General features: G+C 40.4%; 1 protein-coding gene across 4 annotated transcripts; it reads right to left on the bottom strand.

Moving 5' to 3' along the window:
• Positions 1–753: 753 nt before the first annotated feature.
• On the bottom strand, positions 754–25,213 carry LOC143032786 (medium-chain acyl-CoA ligase ACSF2, mitochondrial-like). Of its 4 annotated transcripts, XM_076197824.1 has the most exons (15): positions 24,937–25,213; positions 20,992–21,198; positions 20,700–20,877; positions 18,568–18,696; positions 17,284–17,384; positions 16,560–16,679; positions 15,550–15,667; positions 15,066–15,161; positions 14,683–14,831; positions 12,493–12,661; positions 9,737–9,844; positions 6,865–7,013; positions 3,360–3,501; positions 2,725–2,835; positions 754–991 (listed from the first exon to the last, which is right to left on the bottom strand). In XM_076197824.1, the coding sequence occupies exons 3-15, from the start codon at positions 20,823–20,825 to the stop codon at positions 866–868; spliced, it is 1,644 nt and encodes a 547-aa protein (XP_076053939.1). In that variant the 5' UTR covers positions 20,826–20,877; positions 20,992–21,198; positions 24,937–25,213; the 3' UTR covers positions 754–865. The 4 variants fall into 4 exon arrangements, with proteins under 4 accessions (XP_076053939.1, XP_076053940.1, XP_076053938.1 ...); XM_076197825.1 differs by lacking the exons at positions 20,992–21,198; positions 24,937–25,213 and adding an exon at positions 24,695–24,739; XM_076197823.1 differs by lacking the exon at positions 20,992–21,198 and having other exon boundaries at positions 755–991; positions 24,937–25,212.
• Between the last annotated feature and the right edge of the window lie 364 nt (positions 25,214–25,577).

Genomic DNA, 25,577 nt, shown 5'->3' with positions numbered 1-25,577 from the left:
GAGGGAAATGAGTGATTTTTTTTAATATAAAAGTGAAGATGCAAGAGGCTGTCAAATTCTATTCACCACCAGACTCATTAGAAATCAACATAGCAGAGTAATTGCTGGCTAGCAAGAATAGCACTGGCACATCACATCTAGATTACTGAACCACAGTGAAAATGTACCAGCTCAATCTGTCTGGCAAGACACTAAATTCTATACATGCAACCATGAAATGCATATCTTTCAGTGTTCTACACCAGCTTACTCCAGTTCCACAAAATCACCTCGCTGATTTACAGCTAATCTAGTAGCCATTGTTTGTTCTCGGGATCCACAAGTCTCTTATAGAGAACTGGAGTATTGGACTGACTGATCTTTTGTTGGAAATGGCATTTAGGTTGGAAAAAAAAGTACAGTCTAACTCTCGTAGTTTTACTGAAAACTTATACATACATATATACCAAGGCTTTTTCCCCCTTCCAAGGGAGGTAGCCAAAAAGGGAAAGGCATAAAAACACTCCCACCCATTTCATCCCTAAATACACTCCACACCCCTCCCACCCTTCCTCTCATCTGAGCACCTCCTGGATGACGGGTGATCCCTGCACCCTGCCCACCGCCCTGGGTCAGAAGCAGTGTCGCAGGACACAGCACATCCACAGCAAGGCCGCTTCATTTAATCGGCGACCCCCCCTCTCCGTCCCCCCTTGCATATAAGGAGAGGACGGGGAGAAATCCCTTCGGGCTGCATCAAAACTCACTCACACACACTACCCCACCCCACACCCCCCCGCCCATTTCTGAAAACTTATACGGCATGAAAAATGTTTGATAAGATTCGCATAGAATAAAAATTCAACATGTATCTGTTTGTGACAAGTTATTTGCTCAGCTGAAGCTCTTTCATAGTCTCATCCCTCATGATGAACTTCTGTATTTTTCCAGTCACAGTTCGAGGGAACTCATCTTTGAAGAGAATATAGCGGGGAATCTTGTAGTGAGCAATCTGCAATGTCAAAATAAAAAAGTAGATATTATCTATCTACATAAGGCTTCTTCCCCTTTACAATGGATGTAGGCAACCAAGGCATGCACCTACCTCCACCTATCAATCCATTTGTGAATGGATGCAAAGAGGAAATTACATGAAGAGGCAATTGTGCTGACAGCAATGTATGAGGGAGAGACATGGAACATAAGAGAGGAAGAGTTTAAATGTGTTTGAGATGAAATGTCTGAGAAGTATGGTAGGGGTTACAAGGTTGGATAGAGTGAGAAACAAGGTGAGGAGGAGAGCAGGGGTGGAAAAGGAGATGGGAGATAGGGTTGATGAAAGAGTATTGGGATGGTTTGGACACATGGAAAGAATGAGTGAAGAAAGATTAGTAAAAGAAGTGTGGAAGGCAGAAGTAGATGTTATGAATATGAGGGGATGACCGAGGAAGAGATGGATGGATGGGGTGAAAGGGGTGTTGAAGAAGGAAAGGAGAAGACAGAAGATAGGGGTGAGTGGAGAATGGCTGTGTATGGATGATACTATGATGTATGGAAGGGAGTGAGTGGGGGAATAAGGGGATGGTTATGTATGATTGATATTTTGACACAGCCCAAAGGGATTTCTCCCCATCTTCAATGTTACTGCAAGAGGGGACGGAGGGGGTCATCGATTACATGAAGCAGCCTTGCTGTGGATGTGCCATGTCTTGCTGCATTGCTTCTGACCCAGGGCAATGGGTAAGATGCAGGGATGACTTGTCATTCAGGAGGAGCCAAGATGAGAGGGAGGGAGGGGTGGTGAATGGGGGGTGGGAGTGAAACTATGCCTGCTGACTTTGGGTACCTCCCTTGTAAGGGGTAAAAAGCCTTTGGTATATGTATGATATAAGTATCTTAGTTCCTTGTGGATGAAGAGTTATCCCTGTCTATCTGCCCCTCCCCCCTACACACACATATACATACATACATGCAACAAGACCTTTTGTAAGGGAGGGCGGCAGTCCAATCACATAAACACCAACTGCATATATAGGAGGTGCTAAGATGGGAGGGAGGGTGGAGGGGTGTGGAGTGTTTTCAGGGATGGAATGGGTGGGAATGATTTTATGCCTTTTCCTTTTTGGCTACCTCCCTAGTAAGGGGGAAAAAGCCTTGGTATATGTATGTGTGTATGCATATACATGAACATTCAACTGCCCCCCCTCCCCCACTTTAAGTATGAAGGTTCAACCATTTTCCCCTCTCCCACACTGCTCTGCCCTGGCAATGCAGTGAGGCACAGTGCTTACCTCCACCATTTCAGCTCCAAACAATGCAACAAAATCACTGAGTGACTTTTGGGCTGATGGAGGAGAGGGAACATAGGAATGAAGGGAGGGAGGGGGAAAGGGTGAACAGGGAGGAGAAAGGAGAGGGAATGAGTGGGGAGGGAGAGGGAATGGAAGTGGGAGAGGGAATACAGGAGGGGGGGAGAGGAAAAATGCAAGGGAGATAAGAAGGAAGGGAGCATACTATGGAGGTAATGAGGGAGGAAATGTGCTCCAGAGGTAAGGAGGAAACAAGCAAACAATCAATAGCTCTACTAATATCAAAATTCCTGTGTGGCACTTGCACCCAATTCTTGACAGCCTTCAAAAGAATCCCTTTTACCCCTCTTGGCATCAATGGTCCCTTTCTCAAGTACACTAGTTTCTACCACCATGAAAACAGAAGACTACTCAACAATATGTTCATAAAACTCACCTTGTCTTTGCACCACTGTTTAACATCATCTGCAGTCAAGGTGGAATTCTCGTTTGTCCGAAGCCATGCAGCCACTTCCTCTCCCAAACGGCTACTAGGGATACTGAACACCTTGAATGAAAAAAGACATTTATCTATACACGTGTTACTATGGTGCACTAGGTTTCAATCATGCATTAGTATGAAGACCAATTCTGTAGTGACTGCTACTTGGCCTGGCTATCCATACACACAGCAAAGATGACTAAGCTCCTGCTAATGTCAATGATGATCGATTCCCAGGGCACAGGAGATATCCCAGATCTCAACTCCTGCCTCTATTCCTGTTAAAACTGGGAAGACTCTAGGACAGGAATGTCTGAAGTTCCTGTCACATAACCACTGTTCAGAACAATTGCATCAAATCACTCCAGAGCCAAGGAATTGGGGGTTTGGGTTGTTTTCTACTACTGGGAAGAGGTGATGCCTACCCTAGTTATGAATTTGATGATGTGCTTGGATATGTTACACAGACAATCAAAATGCATGACAAAGTGAGGGGAATGAATAAAAAACATATTAATTACTATTGATATATGGTACATCATCAATGAGATAATCAATATGATTTTCCTAAGTAATGAGCAAATCCATACCTGAGCTTCAATTATGTCTGGGTGACCCATGAAGAAGTTCTCCACTTCAGCAGGGTAGATGTTTTCCCCACCTCGAATGATAACATCTTTGATCCTTCCAATGATCTGACCATACCCATCTGTTCGAATTGCAGCTAGGTCACTGTGATGCAAAGAGAATTAAATTACATTTTTAAGCAATTCAAACCATGAAAATACTCTAAATAATTTTAAGGACATTAATGCTGTGGTGTGACATCTACTGCTGGTCAGACTGGGCTGGGCCTCTGATTGGTCACCCTAGTCCAGTGTACCTGATCATTTCCTACCTGACATAGTTGAGGAGTTGTGTACAATGCCAGGCTTAAACAACTCCTGTTGAAATTAATAGAGATCTTGGGCCCAGTCCAGTGACTGAGTGTCAACCCCTCAGGGCAGAGGATATAAACAAGTTTTGAAAATGGGCAACTTTGATGTCCATCTTGCAGGACCACCACATGCAACATAATGAACTTTGCAACAACTAAGTTACAAGCTATCAACAGAAAGAACAACACTTGTCAAACTTTGCAATGTGACTTTATTTGTACATGTAATTGGCATAGGAGACCAAGGACATCATTAATGGATGCCAGTACATGATGGTCCGACAGGATGGTCATCAATGAGAGTAGATCAACCATTCCACTTTTTTTTTTTTTTTTTTTTTTTTCACACAAGGAAAACTGACCATCAACAACTACTCCCCTGGTGACAAAATATCCTAAACTAATGCACTACTGACAACAGTCCACCATTTCTTCCCAGAGAGACTATGGGAAAGGTATGGAGATCAGTTGGAAAATGTGTGGCTGCAGGTTTCAATTTGCTGAAACATGAAGCAATAAAGCTTATTATTATCTACTGAGGACTGAGGAGTTAAAAACTGCTGCCAACTGCCCCGAGCAAGTAGGCTTCTGAAAAAAAAGCAGCATGAATGAATAGCCATATGGTGTTTATTTTGACAAATTTGCAAACCACATATTGTACTCCTTTTGAAAACTGGATCTCAAATCAAAATTCAAATCACACACACACACACACATATATATATACATATATATATATATATACATACATACATACACCAAGGCTTTTTCCCCCTTACTAGGGAGGTAGCCAAAAAGGAAAAGGCATAAAATCATTCCCACCCATTCCATCCCTGAAAACACACCACACCCCTCCACCCTCCCTCCCATCTTAGCACCTCCTAGATGACGGGTCATCCCTGCACCCTGTCCACTGCCCTGGGTCAGAAGCAGTGTCGCAAGACACAGCACATCCACAGCAAGGCCGCTTCATTAAATCGGCGACCCCCCCTCTCTGTCCCCCCATATAAAGGAGAGGACGGGGAGAAATCCCTTCGGGCTGCATCAAAATTTTGCTCACACACACTACCTCACCCCCCATTCCACCTCATGCATCACAACATCTTCCATATACAACCATTCTCCATTCACCCCTGTCTCCCGTCCTCTCCCGTCCTTCCTCAACAGACATTCCCCTCTTCCCCAAAGCTCCCTTCACCCCATCCATCCATCTCATCCTAGGACGTCCCCTCATGTTCACATCCCCCCCCCCCCACATCTGCCTTCCATACACACACACACACACACAAAATATGTTTCTATTCAAGGCTAATAGATATAATACAAGAAAGAGATGGATGGGCTGATTGTGCATTTCTAGACCTAAAAAAAGCCTTTGACAAAGTACCACATAAGAAGTTGCTTAAGAAATTAGAAACTGAAGGAGGAATACAGGGCAAACTGTTTAAATGGATGGCAGACTTTTTGCAAGAAAGAAAAATGAGAGTAGTGATAAGAGACAAACACTCAAGATGGGATGACGTAATAAGCGGTGTTCCACAAGGAACAGTTCTGGCCCCAATAATGTTTGCTATATATATTTATATGGATGAAGAAATTGAAAGTTATATGAGCTTTGCAGATGATGCAAAACTATTAAAAAAAGTGAACACGGAAGAAGATTGTGAGTCCCTACAGAGTGATCTAAATAAAGTATGGGAATGGAGTTCAACACTAAAAAGTGTAGTATAATGGAATTTAGAAAAAGCAAAAACAGAATAACAGCATATAAATTGGGAGAAGAAGGAATAAAAAAAGTAGAAAATGAGAAGGACCTGGGAGTCATTGTTATGAATAATATGTCACCTGAGAAACATACAAATAAGATTTTTGGAGAAACTTATAATTCAATAAGAACAATTAAAGTGGCATTTACATACCTGGATGAAGAAATGGTGAAGAAAATTCTAATCACTCTGATAAGACCAAGATTGGAATATGCTGCAACAATGTGGTCACCAAGTACAAAAAAATGTATAAAAAAAAAATTGAAAGAATACAAAGAGCAATTACAAAATTGGCACCAACACTCTCAAAACTATCATATGAAGAGAGACTAGCAAAACTTGAACTACAGACACTAGAGCAAAGAAGAGAGAGAGGAGATTTGATAGCTATTTACAGAATCATGAAAGGCATAGAAATTATTGATAGAGAGAATCTGATAAAAAGGGATGATAGAAATACAAGAGGGCACGGAAAGAAAATCAAGAAAGACAGCTATAGAAGAGATGTGAAAAAGAACAGCTTTCCTCACAGAGTAATAGACAGTTGGAACAAGTTAGATGAGAAAGTGGTGTGTGCAAAAACAATACATGAATTTAAAAATAGTTTAGATAAAATGAGATATGAAGACGGGACACCACGAGCATAGCTCCCCTTCCCGTAAAATACAACTAGGTAAATACACCACGGGCTTTTTCACCCTTACCAGAGAGGTAGCCAAAGTCAAAAGGCATAATTCCACTCACATCCACCACCTCCTCCCTCCCTCTCATCTTGGCTCCTCATGGATGACAGATCATCCCTGTATCTCACCCATCAACCTGGGTCAGAAGCAATGTAACAAAATATATCACAACCACAGCAAGGCTACCTCATTTAACCGGAGACCCCCTCTCTATCCCCTCATGCAGAAATTCCTTTGGGCTGCATCAAAATAACATTCATACTTAACTACTCCCTAAAATCCTCCTATCCCCCACCCACTCCTTTCTATGCATCACACTATCATCTATACACAGCCATTCTCCCCACCCATATCTTCTACATTATCCCTTCCTTCCTCAACAGATATTGCCCCCTTCCTCAATGCCCCCTTCACCCCATCCATCCATTTCTTCCTCGGTTGCCCCCTCATGTTCACTCCATCCACCTTTGCCTTTTTTGTTCCATGTGTCCAACCCATTCTAATACTCTTTCATCAACCCTATTTCCCATCTTTTCCACCCCCACTCTCCGCCTCACCTCCTCATTTATCACTCTATCCAACTTTGTAACCCCTATCATATTTCTCAAACATTTCATCTCAAACACATTTAAACTTTTCTTTTCTTTTCAAATTCAAATTACACAGAGCAAAAACAAACAAAACCCTGTATTTGACAGCAGCCACCTACCCTGTCTTGAACCACCGGTCAGCTGTGAATACTTCCTTGGTTTTCTCTTCATCTCCCCAGTAGCCAAGAAAGTTGCAGTAGCCACGAATCAACAGTTCCCCAGGCTCATTAGTGCGAACCACCCTGCCATCAGAATCAACAACTTTGACCTGGGTAAAAGTAAGATGAAGGTAAAAATACACTGCATATGAAAGAAAGCATAAAATGAAACTCTACACAAACCAAGAAAGATCACATATTACCTTTTCATTGGCCCTAAACAACATTGTGGGGACATGGATAGTGATTGACGAGATAAACACCATATGAGGACGGAGCCTATATTTGTACGACGCTTCGCTTATTACAGCTTTTTCAAGATCAAGACATGGATAGTAACAGAACCCATCCCCTTCTAGACATAACCTCACAAACAGTGGAATACATACATGCATATACCAAAGGCTTTTCCCCCCCGGAGATAGCCAAAATCAAAAGGCATAATTCCACTCCCACCCATTTCATCCCCACCCACTTCACTCCCATTCACCACCCCTCCCTCTTATCTTGGCTCCTCTTGGATGATGGGTCATCCCTGCATCACGCCCACTGCCCTGGGTCAGGAGCAGTGTCGCAAGACACAGCACATCCACGACAAAGCCACTTCATTATATTGGTGAACCCCCCTCTCCATCTCCTCATGCAGAAAAAGAGAAGACAGGGAGAGATCCCTTTGGGCTGTGTCAAATCATTTTTAACACATACTCCCTCACCCCCAACTACTCCCTTTCATGCATCATAGCATCATCCATACACAACCATTCTCCATTCACCCCTATCTTCTGTCTTCTGTCTTTCCTCAACAGATATTCCCATTTCCCAATGCCCTTTTTACCACCATCCATCCATCTCATCCTCGCTCATTCCTTCATGTTCACTCTATCCACCTCTGCCTTCCACACTTCCTCTACTTCTTCATTTATTCTTTCCATGTGTCCAAACTTGGGTGCAAATGACCCGTCATCTAGGAGGTGCTAAGATGGGAGGGAGGGTGGAGGGGTGTGGAGTGTTTTCAGGGATGGAATGGGTGGGAATGATTTTATGCCTTTTCCTTTTTGGCTACCTCCCTAGTAAGGGGGAAAAAGCTTTGGTATATGTATTTGTATGTATGTGTCCAAACCATCCCAATACTCTTTCATCAACCCTATCTTCCATCTTTTTCATGCCAGCTCTCCTCTTTGCCTCATTTCTCACTCTATCTAATCTTGTGATCCTTACCATACCTCTAAGACATTTAATCTCAAACACTTTTAAACTTTTCCTCTCTGTTCCATGTTTCTGCCCAATACAGTGCTGTTGGCACTATCACCCCTACATACAATTTCCTCTTAGCATTCATTCACAATTCTCTATTTCTCATTACACTTTTTAATCTCCCAAGGCAATTTGCTTTCTCTCAATCTAATCAATCTACCTCCACTCCTCCCTTTCCCTCCACATACAACCCCAAGTATATAAAGCTAACCACTTCCAGCACTTTTCCAGGAGGTGCTCAGATGAGAGGGAGGGTGGGAGGGGTGTGGAGTGTATTTGGGGATGAAATGGGTGGGGGTGTTTTTGTGCCTTTCCCTTTTTGGCTACCTCCCTTGAAAGGGGGAAAAAGCCTTGGTATATGTATGTATGTATGTATGTACTTCCAGCAGCCTCTCTCTATTGATACTCGCTTCCAAATGGCTGCCATCTTCTCCCCTTGTACATCTCATCATCTTACTTTTACCCATATTTACCTTCAACTCTTTATTTCTGCATGAGGGGACAGTAACCAATTAAATGAAGCAGCCTTGCTGTGGATGTGCTGTGTCTTGTTGCATTGCTTCTGACCCAGGGCAGAGGGCGAGATGCAGAGATAGGCATCATCCAGGAGGACCCAAGATAAGAGGGAAGGAGGGATGGTGAATGGGAGTGGAGTATGTGGGGATGAAATGGATGGGAGTGGATTTATGCCTTTGACTTTGGCTACCTCCCTTGTATGGGGGAAAATGCCCTTGGTATATGTATGCTCCTTCAACTTTCACCTCTCGCACACCTTCCCAAACTTGGTCACTAACTTCCTTAATCCCTCCTCTGATCCTGCTACAAGTGCAGTATCATCAGCAAACAACTGGCTTACCTCCCATTGTTCTCCATTTTCTTTAACCATCTCCAATCCCCTGCCCATTACCCTTGCAGTTACCTCCCACACGACCCCATCCATGTACACATTAAACAGTTATGGTGACATGAGACATCCCTAGCAAAGTCCCACCTTTACTTCAAACCACTTGCTCTCTCCATTTCTAATTCTAACACAGGCTCTTGACTGCCCTCAACAGCTTTCCTCCTATCCCATACATCTTTCTTCCTATCCCTATATCTTTCCTCCTATCCCATATATAAAGGGGAAAATGTGAGTGTAGTAGTTTCAGAATAATCAGTTTGTTGAGTGTAGTTGGATATATGAGAAAGTTTTAGTAAAGGGTAAGGATGATTTTTGGGCCTTTATGGATTTGGAAAAGACTTATGACAGGGTAGACAGGAGGGTACTGTGGGAGGTTTTACAGATAATAATACATACATATATACATAAACCAAGGGCTTTTTCTCCTTTACAAGGGAGGAAGCCAAGGTCAATGGTATAACTCCACTCCCACCCATTTCATACCCCATGTAATCCACTCCCATTCACCAGATAATAATAATAGGAAAAAAAAATCCCATCTAGCGTCTAAGTGACCCCCAATCCACTTGTAATCTTCACTTATTTATTTTATCTATTATTAATTCATTCCAGATTAAAAATAGCTTACATACACTCGGATTCATCTTGCACAAAAATAACTAAATGGTACCTTACCTCAATATGGTCTCCTGGAAAACCAATAGTAGATGATCTGATTGAAAGAGGATCACTTGGGAAGCACTGGAACGTTACAGGACTATTTTCCGTCATACCATACATCACCTGCACATGAAAAATGAGAAGAAACAAGAATAAAGTTTGGAAAAAGGAAAAAGGAGACAGGTTGAGAAATTTTCCGAATAAACATATCCAATGAGAAACAAAAAGAGAGAGAATATCAGGAGAGGCTGAAAGAAGTGTGAGAGATGGTGAGGGATGGGAGTATAAGAAGAATACAGTGAGTCTTCCTTATACGGTAATTCTTTATTCGGTAAATTCACAGTTACAGTATTTGGTAATTACTACCCTCGATTCTATTTACGGTAAGAAAAATTCACAGATGCGGTATCCGCTAGATATTTTGAAGAGGAAAGAGCAGGGAGAAGGTACGTCTGCCATATTCTATTATTACATGTTATAATGGGTTCAGTATACAGTAATTTCAATTTGTGGTAAGGTTATCAGGAATGCATATGTACCATATAATGAGGACTTACTGTACTTACAATTCAAGGAGGTAGCAATGAAGTGCACACAGATGGTCTGTGGTATGTTGGATGAGAGAGAACTGGACTAGCAATGAAGTATGGGAAGAAGTAAAAATAGTGGTCAAAAAGAACAAGTGTGCATGTGAGGATGGATCAGTAGATTTATGGAAGGATACGAGAAGTCAGAAAGAAAAGAGAAGTAAAATGCAAGGTGAGGGAGGCAACAAGGAGAATACATGTAAAATGGGGTGGGAATTTGACAGAATTCTGAAAAGAATAAAAAAAATTTAGAGGAAGTGAAGTGAGGAGGGTGAGGAGGGTGGAGAGGGAAGGTAAAGGATGCAGATGGACAGATATCAATGGAAGTAAAGGTGGCATTGGGAAGATGGGTAGAGTACTTAAGGGGTTTGTTGAATGTAGAGGATGTTAGGGATGGTGGGAGATGCTAAGAAAGTGGTTGTGATGAGAGAAGAAATATTATCAAGAGAAGAGATCCATACAGCATCGAAAATGATAAAAAGTTTACAAAAGAAGAGAATACCAAAAGGAGACCTTTTGGTCCATAATTAGGTCAATGCTAAAAATAGTTAAACAAAAATATGAATAAACAAATGAACCAAATAATTAGCAGGCATTACAGTATACAGTTTTGGTATTTATCTAAATTAATCTTAAATCTCCGAACCATACTAAATTGCACTGCCTCTGCAGGAAGTTAATTTCATCCATTGTTGGATGGATGTCATATGGAGTGTCTTACAAAAGGAAGAATAGTTTTAGTGGATTGGCTAATGAGGTTGTTTAATGTGTATCTATGGGAGGGTAATGTGCCAAAGGACTGTATACTTCCATTTTACAAAAGAAAAGGGGACAAGTATAAATGTATTAGCTTTAAAGGGATCAGTCTGTTATGTGTAGCTGATAATGCATACAGGAGGGTATTAATTGTGAGGATTAGAGTGGGGACAGCTGGAGTAATTGGGGAGAAACAGTGTGGGTTTAGGAATGTAAGAGGATGTGTGGATCAAGTTTTTGTAGTTAGATGTTCTGACCAAAGGTTTGATGTCTTTTGGCATTTCATAAATCTGGAGAGGGCGTATGACATGGTTGACAGGAAGGCATTGTGGGATATGTTGCAGATACATGGGACACAGGGAAGGTTGTTGAGGGTAGTCAAAAGTTTTTACATTAGTAAGGCATATGTTAGGGTAAAAAATGAGAGAGTGAGTGATTTGAGGTTGAGGTGGAAGTACCTATGCTGTATACTTTTATGAAACTAATATCACACTTAGTAATGAGAAATAGACATTTGGGAATGGATGCGAAGAGGAGACTGTATGAAGGAGTGATTGTGCCAACAGCACTGTATGGGGCAGAAACGTGGAACATAAGAGAAGAAGAGAGAAGGAGTTTGAATGTGTTTGAGATGAGGTGTCTGAGAAGTATGGCGGGGGTTACTAGGCTAGATAGAGTGAGAAATGAGGAGGTGAGGAGGAGAACAGGGGTGAAAAAGGATTTGGGAGAGAGGGTTGATGAAAGAATATTAGGATGGTTTGGACACATGGAAAGAATGAGTGAAGAAAGACTAGTAAAAGAGGTATGGAAGGCAGATGTGGAGGGAGTGAACATGAGGGGACGTCCTAGGATGAGGTGGATGGATGGGGTGAAGGGGGCTTTGGGGAAGAGGGGAATGTCTGTTGAGGAAGGAAGGGAGAGGACGGAAGACAGAGGTGAGTGGAGAATGGTTGTATATGGATGATGTTGTGATTGCATGAGGAGGAATGGGCGGGGGGGTGGGGGGTGGGGTAGTATGTGTGAGTAAATTTTGACGCAGCCCGAAGGATTTCTCCCCGTCCTCTCCTTATATGCAAAGGGGGACGGAGAGGGGGGGTCGCCGATTAAATGAAGCGGCCTTGCTGTGGATGTACTGTGTCTTGCGACACTGCTTCTGACCCAGGGCGGTGGGCGGGGTGCAGGGATGACCCGTCATCCAGGAGGTGCTCAGATGAGAGGAAGGGTGGGAGGGGTGTGGAGTGTATTTGGGGGTGAAATGGGTGGGAGTGTTTTTGTGCCTTTCCCTTTTTGGCTACCTCCCTTGGAAGGGGAAAAAGCCTTGGTATATGTATGTATGTAATATCACACTTCTTTTACACCTCTCATCTCTATAAACACATCATCTTTCTTCATCCTTCCTTTATTTTCATCCCAAGTTGAAACCCTTACCGAAATGTCTTTCATATTAAGTTTCTCCATGACAGCCATAACCAGTTCTTGAGGGCATGGTGCTCCAGCCATGATTCCCGTAAAAAGTGAACTGAAATCTTTTGGGTCATCCCTGGCACACTTCAGAATGTCAACAAACATTGTGGGAGTTCCATAACAAGATGTGATTCTGCAAAAACGAAATGGAGGATATAATTTCTCCAAAGGATGATACAAGAATATATGTACTAATGGCTTTTGACACTTATAATCTAGGTGGCAAAATCAATGCCCACACTTACCCCATTCTTTCAGCTTTTGATAATACACATTGCTTTACTGAGGTACTGACTGCATGGTAACATAGGGTGAAGGGGCTTTCAGCAATAATCATTATTATTATCATATAGGTGTGATAAGACTCAACCACCTACTTACAAGCTTTTGGTATATTCTGAATTTCAGTAATAGTGTATGTGAAAAGAGAAAGTTAAGAGTAAATATGGGCAAAAGTAAAGTAACGAAATGTACATGGAGTGATGAGGGAGCAGATTGGAGATGATTATAAAGGATAAAAGGCTTGAGGAAGTAGCGAGTTAAGTATTTGGGATTGCATGTGGCAATATATAGATTGGATGTGGGGGTAAATTATAGAATACACGAGGCAAATACATGTCTAGGTGGAACAAAGTGATAAAATGTTTGGAGAAATAGGGATATGGGGATGAGTGCACACAGAAGGAAGTATGAAGGAGTGATTGTATTCATGGCAATGTATGAACCAAAGACTCGTTATTCATGGGAGGCAGAAAGGAAGAATCCGTACTTATTTGAGATGAAGTTAAGAAACATGGTAGTTGTTACAAGGATGGACCAAATGGAAAATGTGGAGGCGAGGCAGAGCCTAGGAGTGAAAAGAGAGCTGTCGGACAGGGTATATGAAAAACTCTTGATATAGTTTGGGTATATGGAATGAATGAGTGTGGAGACTTGCAACAAGCATGGTCTGCCAAAGTGAACTCAAGAGGAAGACAAAGGTTGGACATTCTGTTTGTAAGTTAAATAAAAACTACAGGTAAAAGTGGGTGGGAGAAGAGGATGAGATATTTCATACGGGTGGTAAATGAAGGTGTGGCTGTACTTCTTAATAAAGATATGCAGGAATGGGTCTGTGAGCAAAGAAAGATAAACGAGATTATGATATATGTACATACATACATATACCAAGGCTTTTTCCCCCTTACAAGGGAGGTAGCCAAAAAGGGAAAGGCATAAAAACACTCCCACCCATTTCATCCCTACATACACTCCACACACCTCCCACCCTCCCTCTCATCTGAGCACCTCCTGGATGACGGGTCATCCCTGCACCCTGCCCACCGCCCTGGGTCAGAAGCAGTGTCGCAAGACACAGCACATCCACAGCAAGGCCGCTTCATTTAATCGGCGACCCCCCTTGCATATAAGGAGAGGACGGGGAGAAAATCCCTTCGGGCTGCGTCAAAATTTACTCACACATACTACCCCACCCCCCACCCCCTGCCCATTCCTCCTCCTAAAGAGAAAAGTGAAGGCATGATATATGTAATGCTGAAAATAGGTGATATGAAACTGGTGACTATGTGTACAAATCACAGGCTCATGAGAAAGAACATTTTGGATGGATTCGGGTGTTTGTATGGATACTAAAACTCAGAGCCATGGTATTAGATAACATGAATGTCATCTATTATCTATATACTAAGGGCTTTTTTCCCCTTTATAAGGAAGATAGCCATGTCAAAGGCAAGCACCCACACACAACCTCACCCATTCCACTCTCATCCACCACCCTTGTTACCCTCTCATCTTAGCTCCTCAAGGATGAAGGGTTATCCCTGTCCACTAAATGAATGCTAAAGTAGGTAATATGTGCACTGAGGGAATGTATAGCTCTTTAGGGAAGCCTAGGGTGGATGAGAACAGAGAATTTCTGACTGGAATATGTGTACCCTGGGGTATGATTACATGTAAAGGCTCTTCCAAACCAGATGGTTCTTATCCTTTTATTCTGCTATTTTATTAATACTCCCCCAATGAGAAATGAGCTAAGACTTCCTTCAAATGATCTCAAGTTTGATTCTAACATTATACTTGGTTTCTTATTTTTATCAGTGATTTCTTTTTTTAAAGGGAAGAGTATTACAATTATCCACAAATGAAAATTGATACCTTTCTTTTTCAAATGTTGTTACACAGGCTTCTGGATCAAAGCCAGCACTTGGCATCACACAGGTGGCACCCCACACAAGTCCTGTCAGTGTACCACAAACACACCCCAGACAATGGTACAAGGGAGCAGGAAGGCAGATACGATGATTCTGGAGATGAATATTATTATCAAGTAAGATTCTCATAAAACAAATAAAGCAAATAAATCCAGTTTCAGCATATTAAGTCCCTTTCCCATCAAATCTTGATGACCTTTCATTCAGACGTACATTTCTAACTAAAGTATGTAAACTCCTAGGCAATCTTGAGACCAAATTAATGATCATTACACTTGAACCTAAATCTATAACACCAAAAAGTGTTGACTTCCATAACAAAATTACCTCTGTTCCATAACCACATCTCAATCCAATAAACAAGGCATTGTTTACAATGTTATGGTGGGAAAGAGCAGCAGCCTTTGGTGAACCAGTTGTTCCCTTTAGGAGAAACAAGGAGAAAGATAAATGCATAAATGACGAAGTGGTAGTGGAGGAGGTGAGGATAGATCAGCTCCAGCTGTTGGGCCTTGCTGTGGAAGTGCTGCATTGCCTCAGACCAGAGCAGTGTAGTAGGGGGCTGGGTGTGGAATAGGTGTATGCTTTAACTTAAGCACACCCCTTACAAAGGGAAAAGGCTGTTACTGAGAGAGAGACATTACATCAAAATGCTCCAGAAATTACTTGCTACATGTTAACACCTTTCTCAAACAAGAATTCAAAGTGATGCCAGCAGTAAAGATTTATCTATATATAAAAAGATTTATATATAAACAAAAAGAGAAGTTGACCTGAGAAATTACAACATATATCACAAGTGTAAACTTACTGAGGTAAACTGTATGTTGCAAGCATCGTCAAACTGAATCCTGTTGCTCAATTCCTGCAATGTTTTGGTATGTCTAGAGTCTCCAGCCTGTAAAACTTCATTAAACTTAAAACAGCCACTGAAAGGTATATCAAAGAGAAAAAGGAGAAAAATAAGTGACATATTACACAATGCAATGAAAAATACTGCCATGAAGTACGGTCTTGCTGCATAGCTGCTGACTAGAGCACTGTGGCATGGGACAAGGTTTACCCTACATCCATGAGGTGATGAAATAGGAAGTATATAAAGAGGTTTTTCAGTCTGAAATGCATGTGTGTGACCTAACCACCCCTTTGGCATGTATCACTGTTTTCTATGTAGCTAGACAAAGATCCCAAGCACATGGATACTGGACATTTGTAGCTCAGTATTTTCTAACATTCACTTCAGTACAATGACGCCTACATAGGTGTTGTGAGGCATGAGTGGGTACATGAGGATGCCAGCATCAGCGTCTTGATTATATTTTTTTTTAAGTTGTACATGAGTTATCCCCAGATTTTTTGAACTGGTTTGATCATGTTTTGTGTTTATTATCACTAGAGTAAAAGAGAATGAGCAATATAGCAGTGACTTTATATTTTATAATGTAGGTACATATGCCAGCCGATGCTGCACACAAGAATTTGACTCGTACTAAAGTGGTTAACCCCCTAAACTCCATGAGGTTGAAGTGCAGAATTCCCTTAAACCCAGAAACTTATGTGAATTTATTTTTGCGAGCAGTAGCAGCATAAGATGGAATGAAGTTGAGGAACAACAAGCTTATTTATAAGTGTCTACATGCACATCATTCTGGGGAGCTACAGCCATGGTATCTCTAGAGCACGCAGCATGGGTAATGTTGTACACCTCATGGATGAAGAGTCATCTCTTATATATAAAATAAAGTAGGCCATTCATTACAACCAATCATATATCATCATCATTCAATCATCATTATAACCAATTCATACAAAAGAACATACTCATGCTTTTCTTCTGAAATCATGATCACATGTTGGAAATTTGGCATCTTCTTCACTTTCAGATTTCCTGGTGTTCCTTCAGGTATCTCTGGAGCTATTTCACATAGCAACTTGTAATAACTGAAATTAGAAAAATATACATGTTGTAATCAAATTACAAGTCTTACAATGAAAAGAGTTAACAGTGGAGCTTGAGTTTCACTAGTGGAAAACCTGCAGCTCCAAAGTGGTTGGCAGTGGTCCTTGGAACATCACACAGTACTCTCTGGGAAGAAACTTTGGACTGTTGTCTGTTGTATCTGCATGGGACTATTTCCAGAGCGGGTCGCATTCCTAGGTGCCCCTTGGTGTCCTGATTGACACACAGCCAGGACACCGAAAGACACACCTAGTAACACACCCAGCTCTGACTATTTGTATGTCACTAGCTAAAAGTTGTAAGGAGAACAGTCACCAGTTGTCGGCTCTCCATGAGTGGAAAAGTGTAAGAAATACAGCTGAAGTTGATAGACAGAGATCTTGAGCCAAGTCCAAAGACAGGGTCACACCCTCTGGGCTGTACCTCTTCATGGAGGTGAGAAGGTTGATGGGTTTTGAAAAATTAGTAGCTTTGTCATCCATCTTGAAGGACCACCAAATGCAGGTACCCATCATTGGTACAATTTCTTATAACACAAATACATGGAATTAAATAATTATCAACATACATACATTTAATACTTACTCAGAAGTTTTGAAGGACTTGGCACACACAAGGGCTCTGACAGAGACTTTGTTGAGGCAGTACAGGAGTTCATTGGGCCTATATGCTGGGTTGATATTCACCTTTAATTAAAGTTATATTTGAAAACAATGGGTCTTTAAAAATTAAATAGAGAAATAAATAAAATAAAATAAAAATAATAAAATACCATAGAATAAAACAAAATGCCCCCGCAAAAATAAAACAGCACTAAATTGGTTTTTCTATGAGGGAAAAAGACAAATCTTCAATACTGAGAAGTAGATTTCACATAATTAACAAATACACAAGTGTAACACGCCATTACTGCAACAAATGTGCTCCTCAAGATGTCATGTAATCATGGAAATCTGTAGGGGGGCATTTGCCTCCCTGGAATTTATGGAAAGTAAAAATATGCAAGGAAAATACAGTGTATGATTGATGAAAATCAAAATGTAACTCATGTAGATCATGTAAATATATGCCTAGGTGGCCAATTTGAAATATCTTGATATAACCTTATACCATTAACCATATATGTATAATATTTTTAATTTTGCCCCATGCCTACAAAAATTCCTGTGGATGCCCCTGCATGTAATGTGCTTTTCATGTCATAGCTTATTCTTTTCCCTACAAGATTTCTATCTCCATATAACAAGGGCTTTTTCCCCCACACATACCCATTCCATTCTCATCCATCACCCTTTCCTTCCTCTTATCTTAGCTCTTCATGGATGATGGGTCATCCCTGTATCCTGCCCACTGGCCTGGATCAGAAACAATGTCAGAAGATATACCACTAAACAATACCATCACAAAATAGGCCTAGCCATAGAGATGCAATCCCACAAAAAATAATGACCACTTCATCCTATAATGTCCCTTCCCAGCCATACCCAGACAGCACATTCCTTCCTTGAGTAATTTATGGGCTAACCCAATGGCTGTTGAGACCATTAGGTATTTTTCCTAACTCCTACAATGTGGCACCCATTATCTATATTACATTATCTCTCATTCACTTCCTATAGACAATAATGAAAGATCACTTCAAAGAGTGACTTGTGGGCCAAACTGGAGGGCATGGCCAGCTATCTAGGGGCTGCACATCTCTTGCAAAAAAAGACTGGGACAACTGATTGATTCAACGATTTCTTATTCACAAGTTTCTGGCAATGAGGAATGGCTAAACCTTGTTAAAAATGGAATTACAGATACACTCTAAACTCCAATCAAACAATCAATCAACTCAAAAGTTACAAATATGTTTACATCACATACCAATACAAGTCCTGCTTTGGCAGCCGCATATTGGGTCAAGACCCATTCATACATGTTGGGTCCCCATATACCAATTCGGTCTCCTGGATTTAGACCAAGAGCCAGGAAGCCAGCTGCTAGCTTATCCGCCTGTAAGAGCATAAAATCAAATCACTTACATATGACTATACAACACAAAAAAATGGCAAAGGATGCTGATCTGAAACCTTTTGGTCAATAATGAGATTGGATGGAGAAAAAAATAAAATAAAAAGATAGAAAAATAAAATCATCATACATGTATACCAAAGACCTTTATCTCCCTTGTATAGTAATGGCCTTATCAAACCTCACACTCACTAAATACATCTTAAAACCCATTTAACACCACTATTATCTCTGTGGGGAAGATCATGCAATATGTATGAACAAATGGAGGAAGGTTGTGAACAGATGAAACTTGAAGGGATGGTCTTTTCATCTGCTTTATATAATTTATTTTGAATAAATAAGGAGGGGTTTGAGTTATATCATGAAGTGGGAGTTGGGGGTGAGGGTAATCTAGTTGAAGCAGCTGGGCCCTGATGTGGAAGTGCTGTGCCTCACTACTTTGTTTTTGCCTTGAGTGGTGGGGGGAGGGAGGGGAACAGGGTTGAATCTCACCCACTGAGGTGCTGACTTGGCAGTTAAATATGATTTAACTGCGTATCAAGTAGGTGTGTGTTTCGACTTGGCCACCCTCCTTACAAGGATATGAGGGCCGCAGCTACATATATCAAAATTCCGTGATAATCAACAAAAACTATATACTGTATATGATAAGCATAAACTTATTCTTGTTATTCACAACATACACTTCTTCAACACAAGAGAGAAATCAATCCCCACACAAACATGAACGGCATAGCATACCTGTGTTCATGGCACCATCCTGTAAAATAAAGAGTTCCAACACAAAACTGGTCTGGAAACAGACACCACATGCCCCAGATGCAATGACCACATAGAAGACATGGAGCACATCGTCAACACTCCAGCACAGCTTGTTAAAAAACATAAAGGTGACTTTTCATGATGTGGAAAACACAGACTGGGTGATGCAGTACAAAATACACAAGATCGCTTATACACGGCAAAAGAAACATGGACTGGAATGAAGTGGTTATTCCTGATGTTTTGTCTATTCATTTTTTCAAAGTCAGCAGACAAAACATCAGGAATAAGCACTTCATTCCCAGTCCATGTTTCCTTTGCCGTGTTTAAGCAACTTGTTCACATAGATACTAATGTTCATACACAAGATCCTAGACCCCCTTATATGGGGGTGGCAGAGTCCAAGTATACATTCACCCTTCACCCATCCAAAACCCTATTTGCTGTCCTCTCTATCTTAACTCCTTGTATTTACCCAATTGCAGTATACTAACAGCTATGCTTGTTCAGTCATAAACATACATGAATGTAGTAGAGATGAGAGTAAAAGTGAATAAATTAGTAGTATGTTTGTGAGAAGACTGATGTGTCAGAAAAATTAAACTGAAAGGTATGGATGGGGAGTAGGGTGTCAAAAATTATTAGGAAGTGGGGGAGGGAAGGAGTGGTATTGATCATAAGTGATGAGACAGGTTAATGCATAGTGGAGTAGTGTCTTTGAGGTCAATGAAGACAAAAATGTGTGTGTGTGTGTAGTGAGAAAATTAGGAGAAAGAAGCTTTTTGGACTGCTTGGTGCACATCTTACTTCTCAGCATCATGACCTCAAACAATTCAAGTCAGTGGTTTTCAACTGTTTTCATTGTTTACATTCCCTTTCAATTTGTAAGTAGCCCTGTAAGAATCAATAGGTCTGTTGTCATTTGCATTTCCTTTATAGACTAGGTAAATACTGTACTTGCTCAGTGCTATACCATATACACACTTGCTCTACACCCTTAATACCACAAATAATCCCTGACAAAGGATACCATGCTTCATTAAGTTATAAATCACATAGAATGGTACAAACCTTCAATTGATACAAAACACCACATTCCCAACCAATACAACAAAGCATATCATCTAATGTCAATCAACAAACACAAAATGTTAATCACACACTTCATTAGCAAAATACCCTGTATGATGCTCACTGCTTAAAACCCATACAAATCGTACCTCCTCCTTCATTTGTGAAAAAGTTGCTCGAACACCCTGGTGGACACTGACAATGGCTTCTCTATCTCCATACAAGTCCTCTGCTCGATCCACCATTTGCCCAAAGGTTAGTCCTGACAGTGGCATTTGACCTACACATGATACATAACTCCATTCATACTGTGCTGTTGATCTTCTCCTGGAAATCAAAGACATGATGTCAAATTAGCTAGGGGCTGGACATCAACAGGAATACCACTCCTGTTTTCCATGTGCATTGTTGAGTGACTAAACTGGCTAAGAAGGGACTTACTAGCCACACTCAGTCTTCATCACTCCAAGAAGGAGAGACAGCGATATGAGGTGCCAGAGTTCCTGATACACCTGTCTGTCATAAAATGTTCTTCCTTGCAATCCAAGGGCTGCTGATGATAGAACAGTCCCTAATCTCAAACTCATCTCTTCTCAAATCATTATGGAGCTCTTTACATCAGGTTCTGGGCCTCTTTCAGGGTGGTGACTGAAATCATCAGTGATGAAATACAATTTGTCTTCTTCACCAACACCAAGGTGTCTGGACATACAAACAGCAACTTCCGGACAGTGCAACGGCACTTGAGCATGCTGCTGAGGGCAGTGCGAAAAGCTCCACCACCTGTTTGACCACGCAAGGAAATCAGCGCCTCTGGGTAGTGTCCCATAGCTGCCCAAACCAGCAGCAGGTTCCACCACAGCTTGCATTAAAAATAATAATAATAATAATAAAATAAATAAATATATAAATAATAAATAAATTAAAAAATCTTCATGTTTCCTCCTATTTTCTTCACAATAATTTCCAACACAAAGCTGGCTGTTACAAATGTGTGAGCAATGATCTTGTTGTTTCTAAACTTATATCTATAAAAATTTGCTTATTTGGCTAAATTTTTTCATTTTCCAATAAATACCCAAGTACTGTATATCTCTCATCTAACTCCACACAATCCACAAATTTTCAATTACTTTTCTTCTTCAGAAGAATACATTTTACGCCACTCTTCTGAAATTTCTACATTAGGTGATTTCAATATTTGCCATAATTCTTGGATTGCCCCCCTTTCACTGGTTCAGATTGTGAATTACCATTCAACTTTACTATCCTAAAAACTTGATGTAAATTTAGTTGTGCACCATATTAGCATCAACCTTCCTTGAGAGAACCAACATTCTAGATCTCTTCCTTATTTCTCATCCTACAAGAAGTTACAATGACAATTAAAGCACACCACCAGGAGACCTGGCCCATAACCAAGTGTGATACAGAAAAAAGTAAAATAAAAACAAATTCCCAAATAAATAAAATAAAACAAAATCACCAATTGACAGATAATACAGCCTTGTGCATTTCTATCCAAGTCCCCATATAGGATACTGGGTTCACAAGCTCCATGTAGTCAGCGTTTTAGTAACACTCCTACTGACTAGTCATGCAGCATTCTCTTATGGCTGCAAACTCATCCCCACTTAAAAGAATGCTGATAATTTCTACCATCCCTACAACTCCACCTCTTTATTTTTCTGAAGCAACCTATGGTGGGGGGACAAGAATACATCAACCATGTTCTTGTGTTATACTTACCAAATAGTGAAGAATGAGGGGATAAAGGAAACCTTTATTATTCATCTTATCCAATGAAGAATTACATACATACACCAAGGGCTTTCCCCCACTTATAACCGAGGTAGCCAAAGTCATGAAGAATTAGGGCTGAAAATATTATGCTTGCATCCAGTCAAGACTTTTGTAGAAGTGTAATTATGCCAATTTTAAAACCCTTAAGACTGAAATATACCAAATCAGTTCTGCAAAAAGTTTATTTTATTTACCGACTACACAGATGAAAAAATTATTTCATTACCTAAGCTGCCTAGTAACTTTGATATAACTTCATTTGTCATATCCATCATTGCCACTAGCACGGTCTTTAGAAGCCATCCCCTCACCCCTGCATGGATTCATGCAATAATCTTTTAAAAATGAATGCTGATAAATAAATAAATAATAAAATATTATTAATTCTAACTTCTATTACCCCCTTAAACCTTTCAATTAACACATCTGACTCCTCTTTATAGCTATGCTGGTTACCTGCTACAAAATACAACTGCCTTGTGCAGGTCCCTTCACCATTTGACAATGCTAACCGTGAGTCTAAGCAGCACTATTTTACAAAGGATTACAAAGGCGGAGCATGCTGACAGGAGACCTTTTGGTCCATATCTAGGTCGGATGCGAAAAAAATCATAATAATAATAATAAAATAATAAATAAAAACTATAATAATGTAAATAACAAATAAAATACATAAATAAATGCATAGGTATTCATTTTCCACAGAACAACTTCCACAACTGAGGTGGACAACAACCACACACCTTTATCATTTTTCTTAAAGAATAGTGTATGTTGAAACAAGAAAAAACAAACATAAGTAAATTATATAAACAACAAAACTGGTTTGAAATTCCCACAGCACAATTTCCATCTCAAATCATAGACATGACTGAGTAATAACAATACAAAAGGTCTGCTTGTCCCAGTGTGAAGTAATTTATAGGAACCTCATCAATTTTCCTGTTTTTCTTATTGCATCTCAATTAACCATGTACCCACCGGGTAGTTGTTTCATTTTCTAGCAGCCACCAGTCTTCTATTTAGCTGAATATAGCCTCTTCAGTACCATAAATATTAAATAACATTAGTGCTTCTAGTGCTTTACTTTTCCATTTGTTATCTGATTTTTAATAAAAAAGAGGGGTTAACCTCTTGCTTTTCTATGATTAAGTACAGTAACTTTAAATCCACCCATGCAAATACTGCCTTATTCATCACAATCAAGGAAAAGGTAGTGCTAAACACTTATTAATATCATAAATTTGTGGTGGATATTGATAAATTTCATTCTACCAACTCTGGTCACAGCTCCTCTGTAATGACTGTAGGGCAAAAGCCTCTTAGGACATAACCCCCCAAGAAAAATACAATTGGACTAATAACCCTTTACACAAAACCCCCTTGAGGGAGTCTGATCCAGGTATGCATGGGGATTTCTATGTAAGGTACATACATACATATGCCAATGGCTTTTTCCCCCTTACAAGGGAGGTAGCCAAAATACAAAGGTATAAGTTCCACTCCCACCCATTCCATCCCCACACAATCCACTCCCATCCATACCCCTCCCTCCCTCTTATCTTGGCTCCTCCCAGATGACGGGTCATCCCTATGGAAGGTGGTTCAAGATATTATCTAAACAGACCTGGTGTGGACTGTGAGTTTGTGATCTGACTAGAATTTGGCCAAATGTAATCACGGAGTAAGTGTTGGTTTTGCGAAGCCCTGAAAGTGAGTGAAACAGGACTTCCCAAGGATATAAATTGTTTTTGGTGCTTGATCTGATCAGACTGTGGGTATAAAGTAACTGAAGAGTAAGTGTTAATCTTGTACTCCATAAGAATTGATTGAAAGAGGAACTCGGGGGGGGGGGGGACTGATGGTTGTTAGTGGTTATTGGGCCTAGGCCTGAATGGAGGGTACTATTGGGTATTAGGTAAAGTTAAAAATCATTAAGTTATTTTTTACAATATGGTTTACAGGAAGGCAACATAAACCCCACACCTGGTATATTGAAATCTACCAATATTAAATGTCCCTTTTTTTAAGGGGGAGGGGACCTAAAGTTTTACTGCTGTAGCCTGTACTACAGTAAAATTGTCTATTCTATTGTTACCCAATGATGCTTACAAATTTGCACTCCTTCGTGAAAAATTATAATAGCTAAATAGATGAAAAAGACTAAAGTTTACTCATCTTATGATTTTCCTAATTATATACTCAGTATCAGTATGTTGTTTTTTAGTCTATTTTGCAATCAAGTACACAGATATAAAAATACAATAATAAAATTCCGAGGATGACATAAAAAGCATCGAATGTTTGCCTCCCCGTGTTATAACAATTTACTTCAACCTACTGATATCACGTGCAGTTATCAATTTTGCAGCATTGAATAGTTGGCAGCATCCTCCCCCTTCGCAAGCGCTACCAATCCCTCCTTATCACTAAATTTAGCAAGTCAATGCTACCTCCACACAATAAATATTCTCACTTCAATTTTCTCTCACTTCAATATTAAAGAAGTCCGGAGATGTAAACTATTTACACAGTATTTTGCGAGCTACATATGATTCGTGGAATGAAATATTAGCATCTTACCTAACGTTGGCGACCGCGCCTGGAGCAGTTTGGTGAATCCAGTTCACATTTCTTTGACTCGTAAATAAACAACGAGCTCCTCTTGTTGACCGTGTCACAATCATCATTCTCCTTTGTCCAACGTACTGACGTAGTTAACTTGTATTCAGAACTTTTTTTAGATAACTCAAGCCGCGTCTACTAGAGGACTTATCGCGTGATCTTCAGAGCACCTGCCGCTCTTGTCCTCTCCGACCTCACTGCTACTCAGACACTGAACCACATGAGTGACATGACCGATTTGCTGCTGTCCCCATTCAGTGCGAGCCGCCACAAAAATGTCCCACAATTCTCAAACAATTTAAATTTGAAAACCAAGGACACTACATTCTTCCTACATCTAAATAATTTATGAAATTTATTTGTTTGTACACAAAATGTCAAATAGTATGGCAAATGATTAATTATCTACACCATAATCCAGAAAATAGGAAAATTTTAATAATAATAAATCCAACTTTACACGCATTGTCACTGTGGTGTCTAATAAGAACACCATTCATTTCAGCTTTAATATATTCCTTGGCTGCTGCAAAGGGGTACTGACGCCTTTGGCACGACTTCAACTTATTTTTGTTGCAATGCTCGTACAAATTCCTCTC

Source organism: Oratosquilla oratoria, chromosome 14 (assembly GCF_046742065.1).
Source record: "Oratosquilla oratoria isolate Oo_2021 chromosome 14, ASM4674206v1, whole genome shotgun sequence".
Classification (NCBI taxonomy): domain Eukaryota; kingdom Metazoa; phylum Arthropoda; class Malacostraca; order Stomatopoda; family Squillidae; genus Oratosquilla; species Oratosquilla oratoria.
This window is presented reverse-complemented; position numbering and strand designations above follow the sequence as displayed.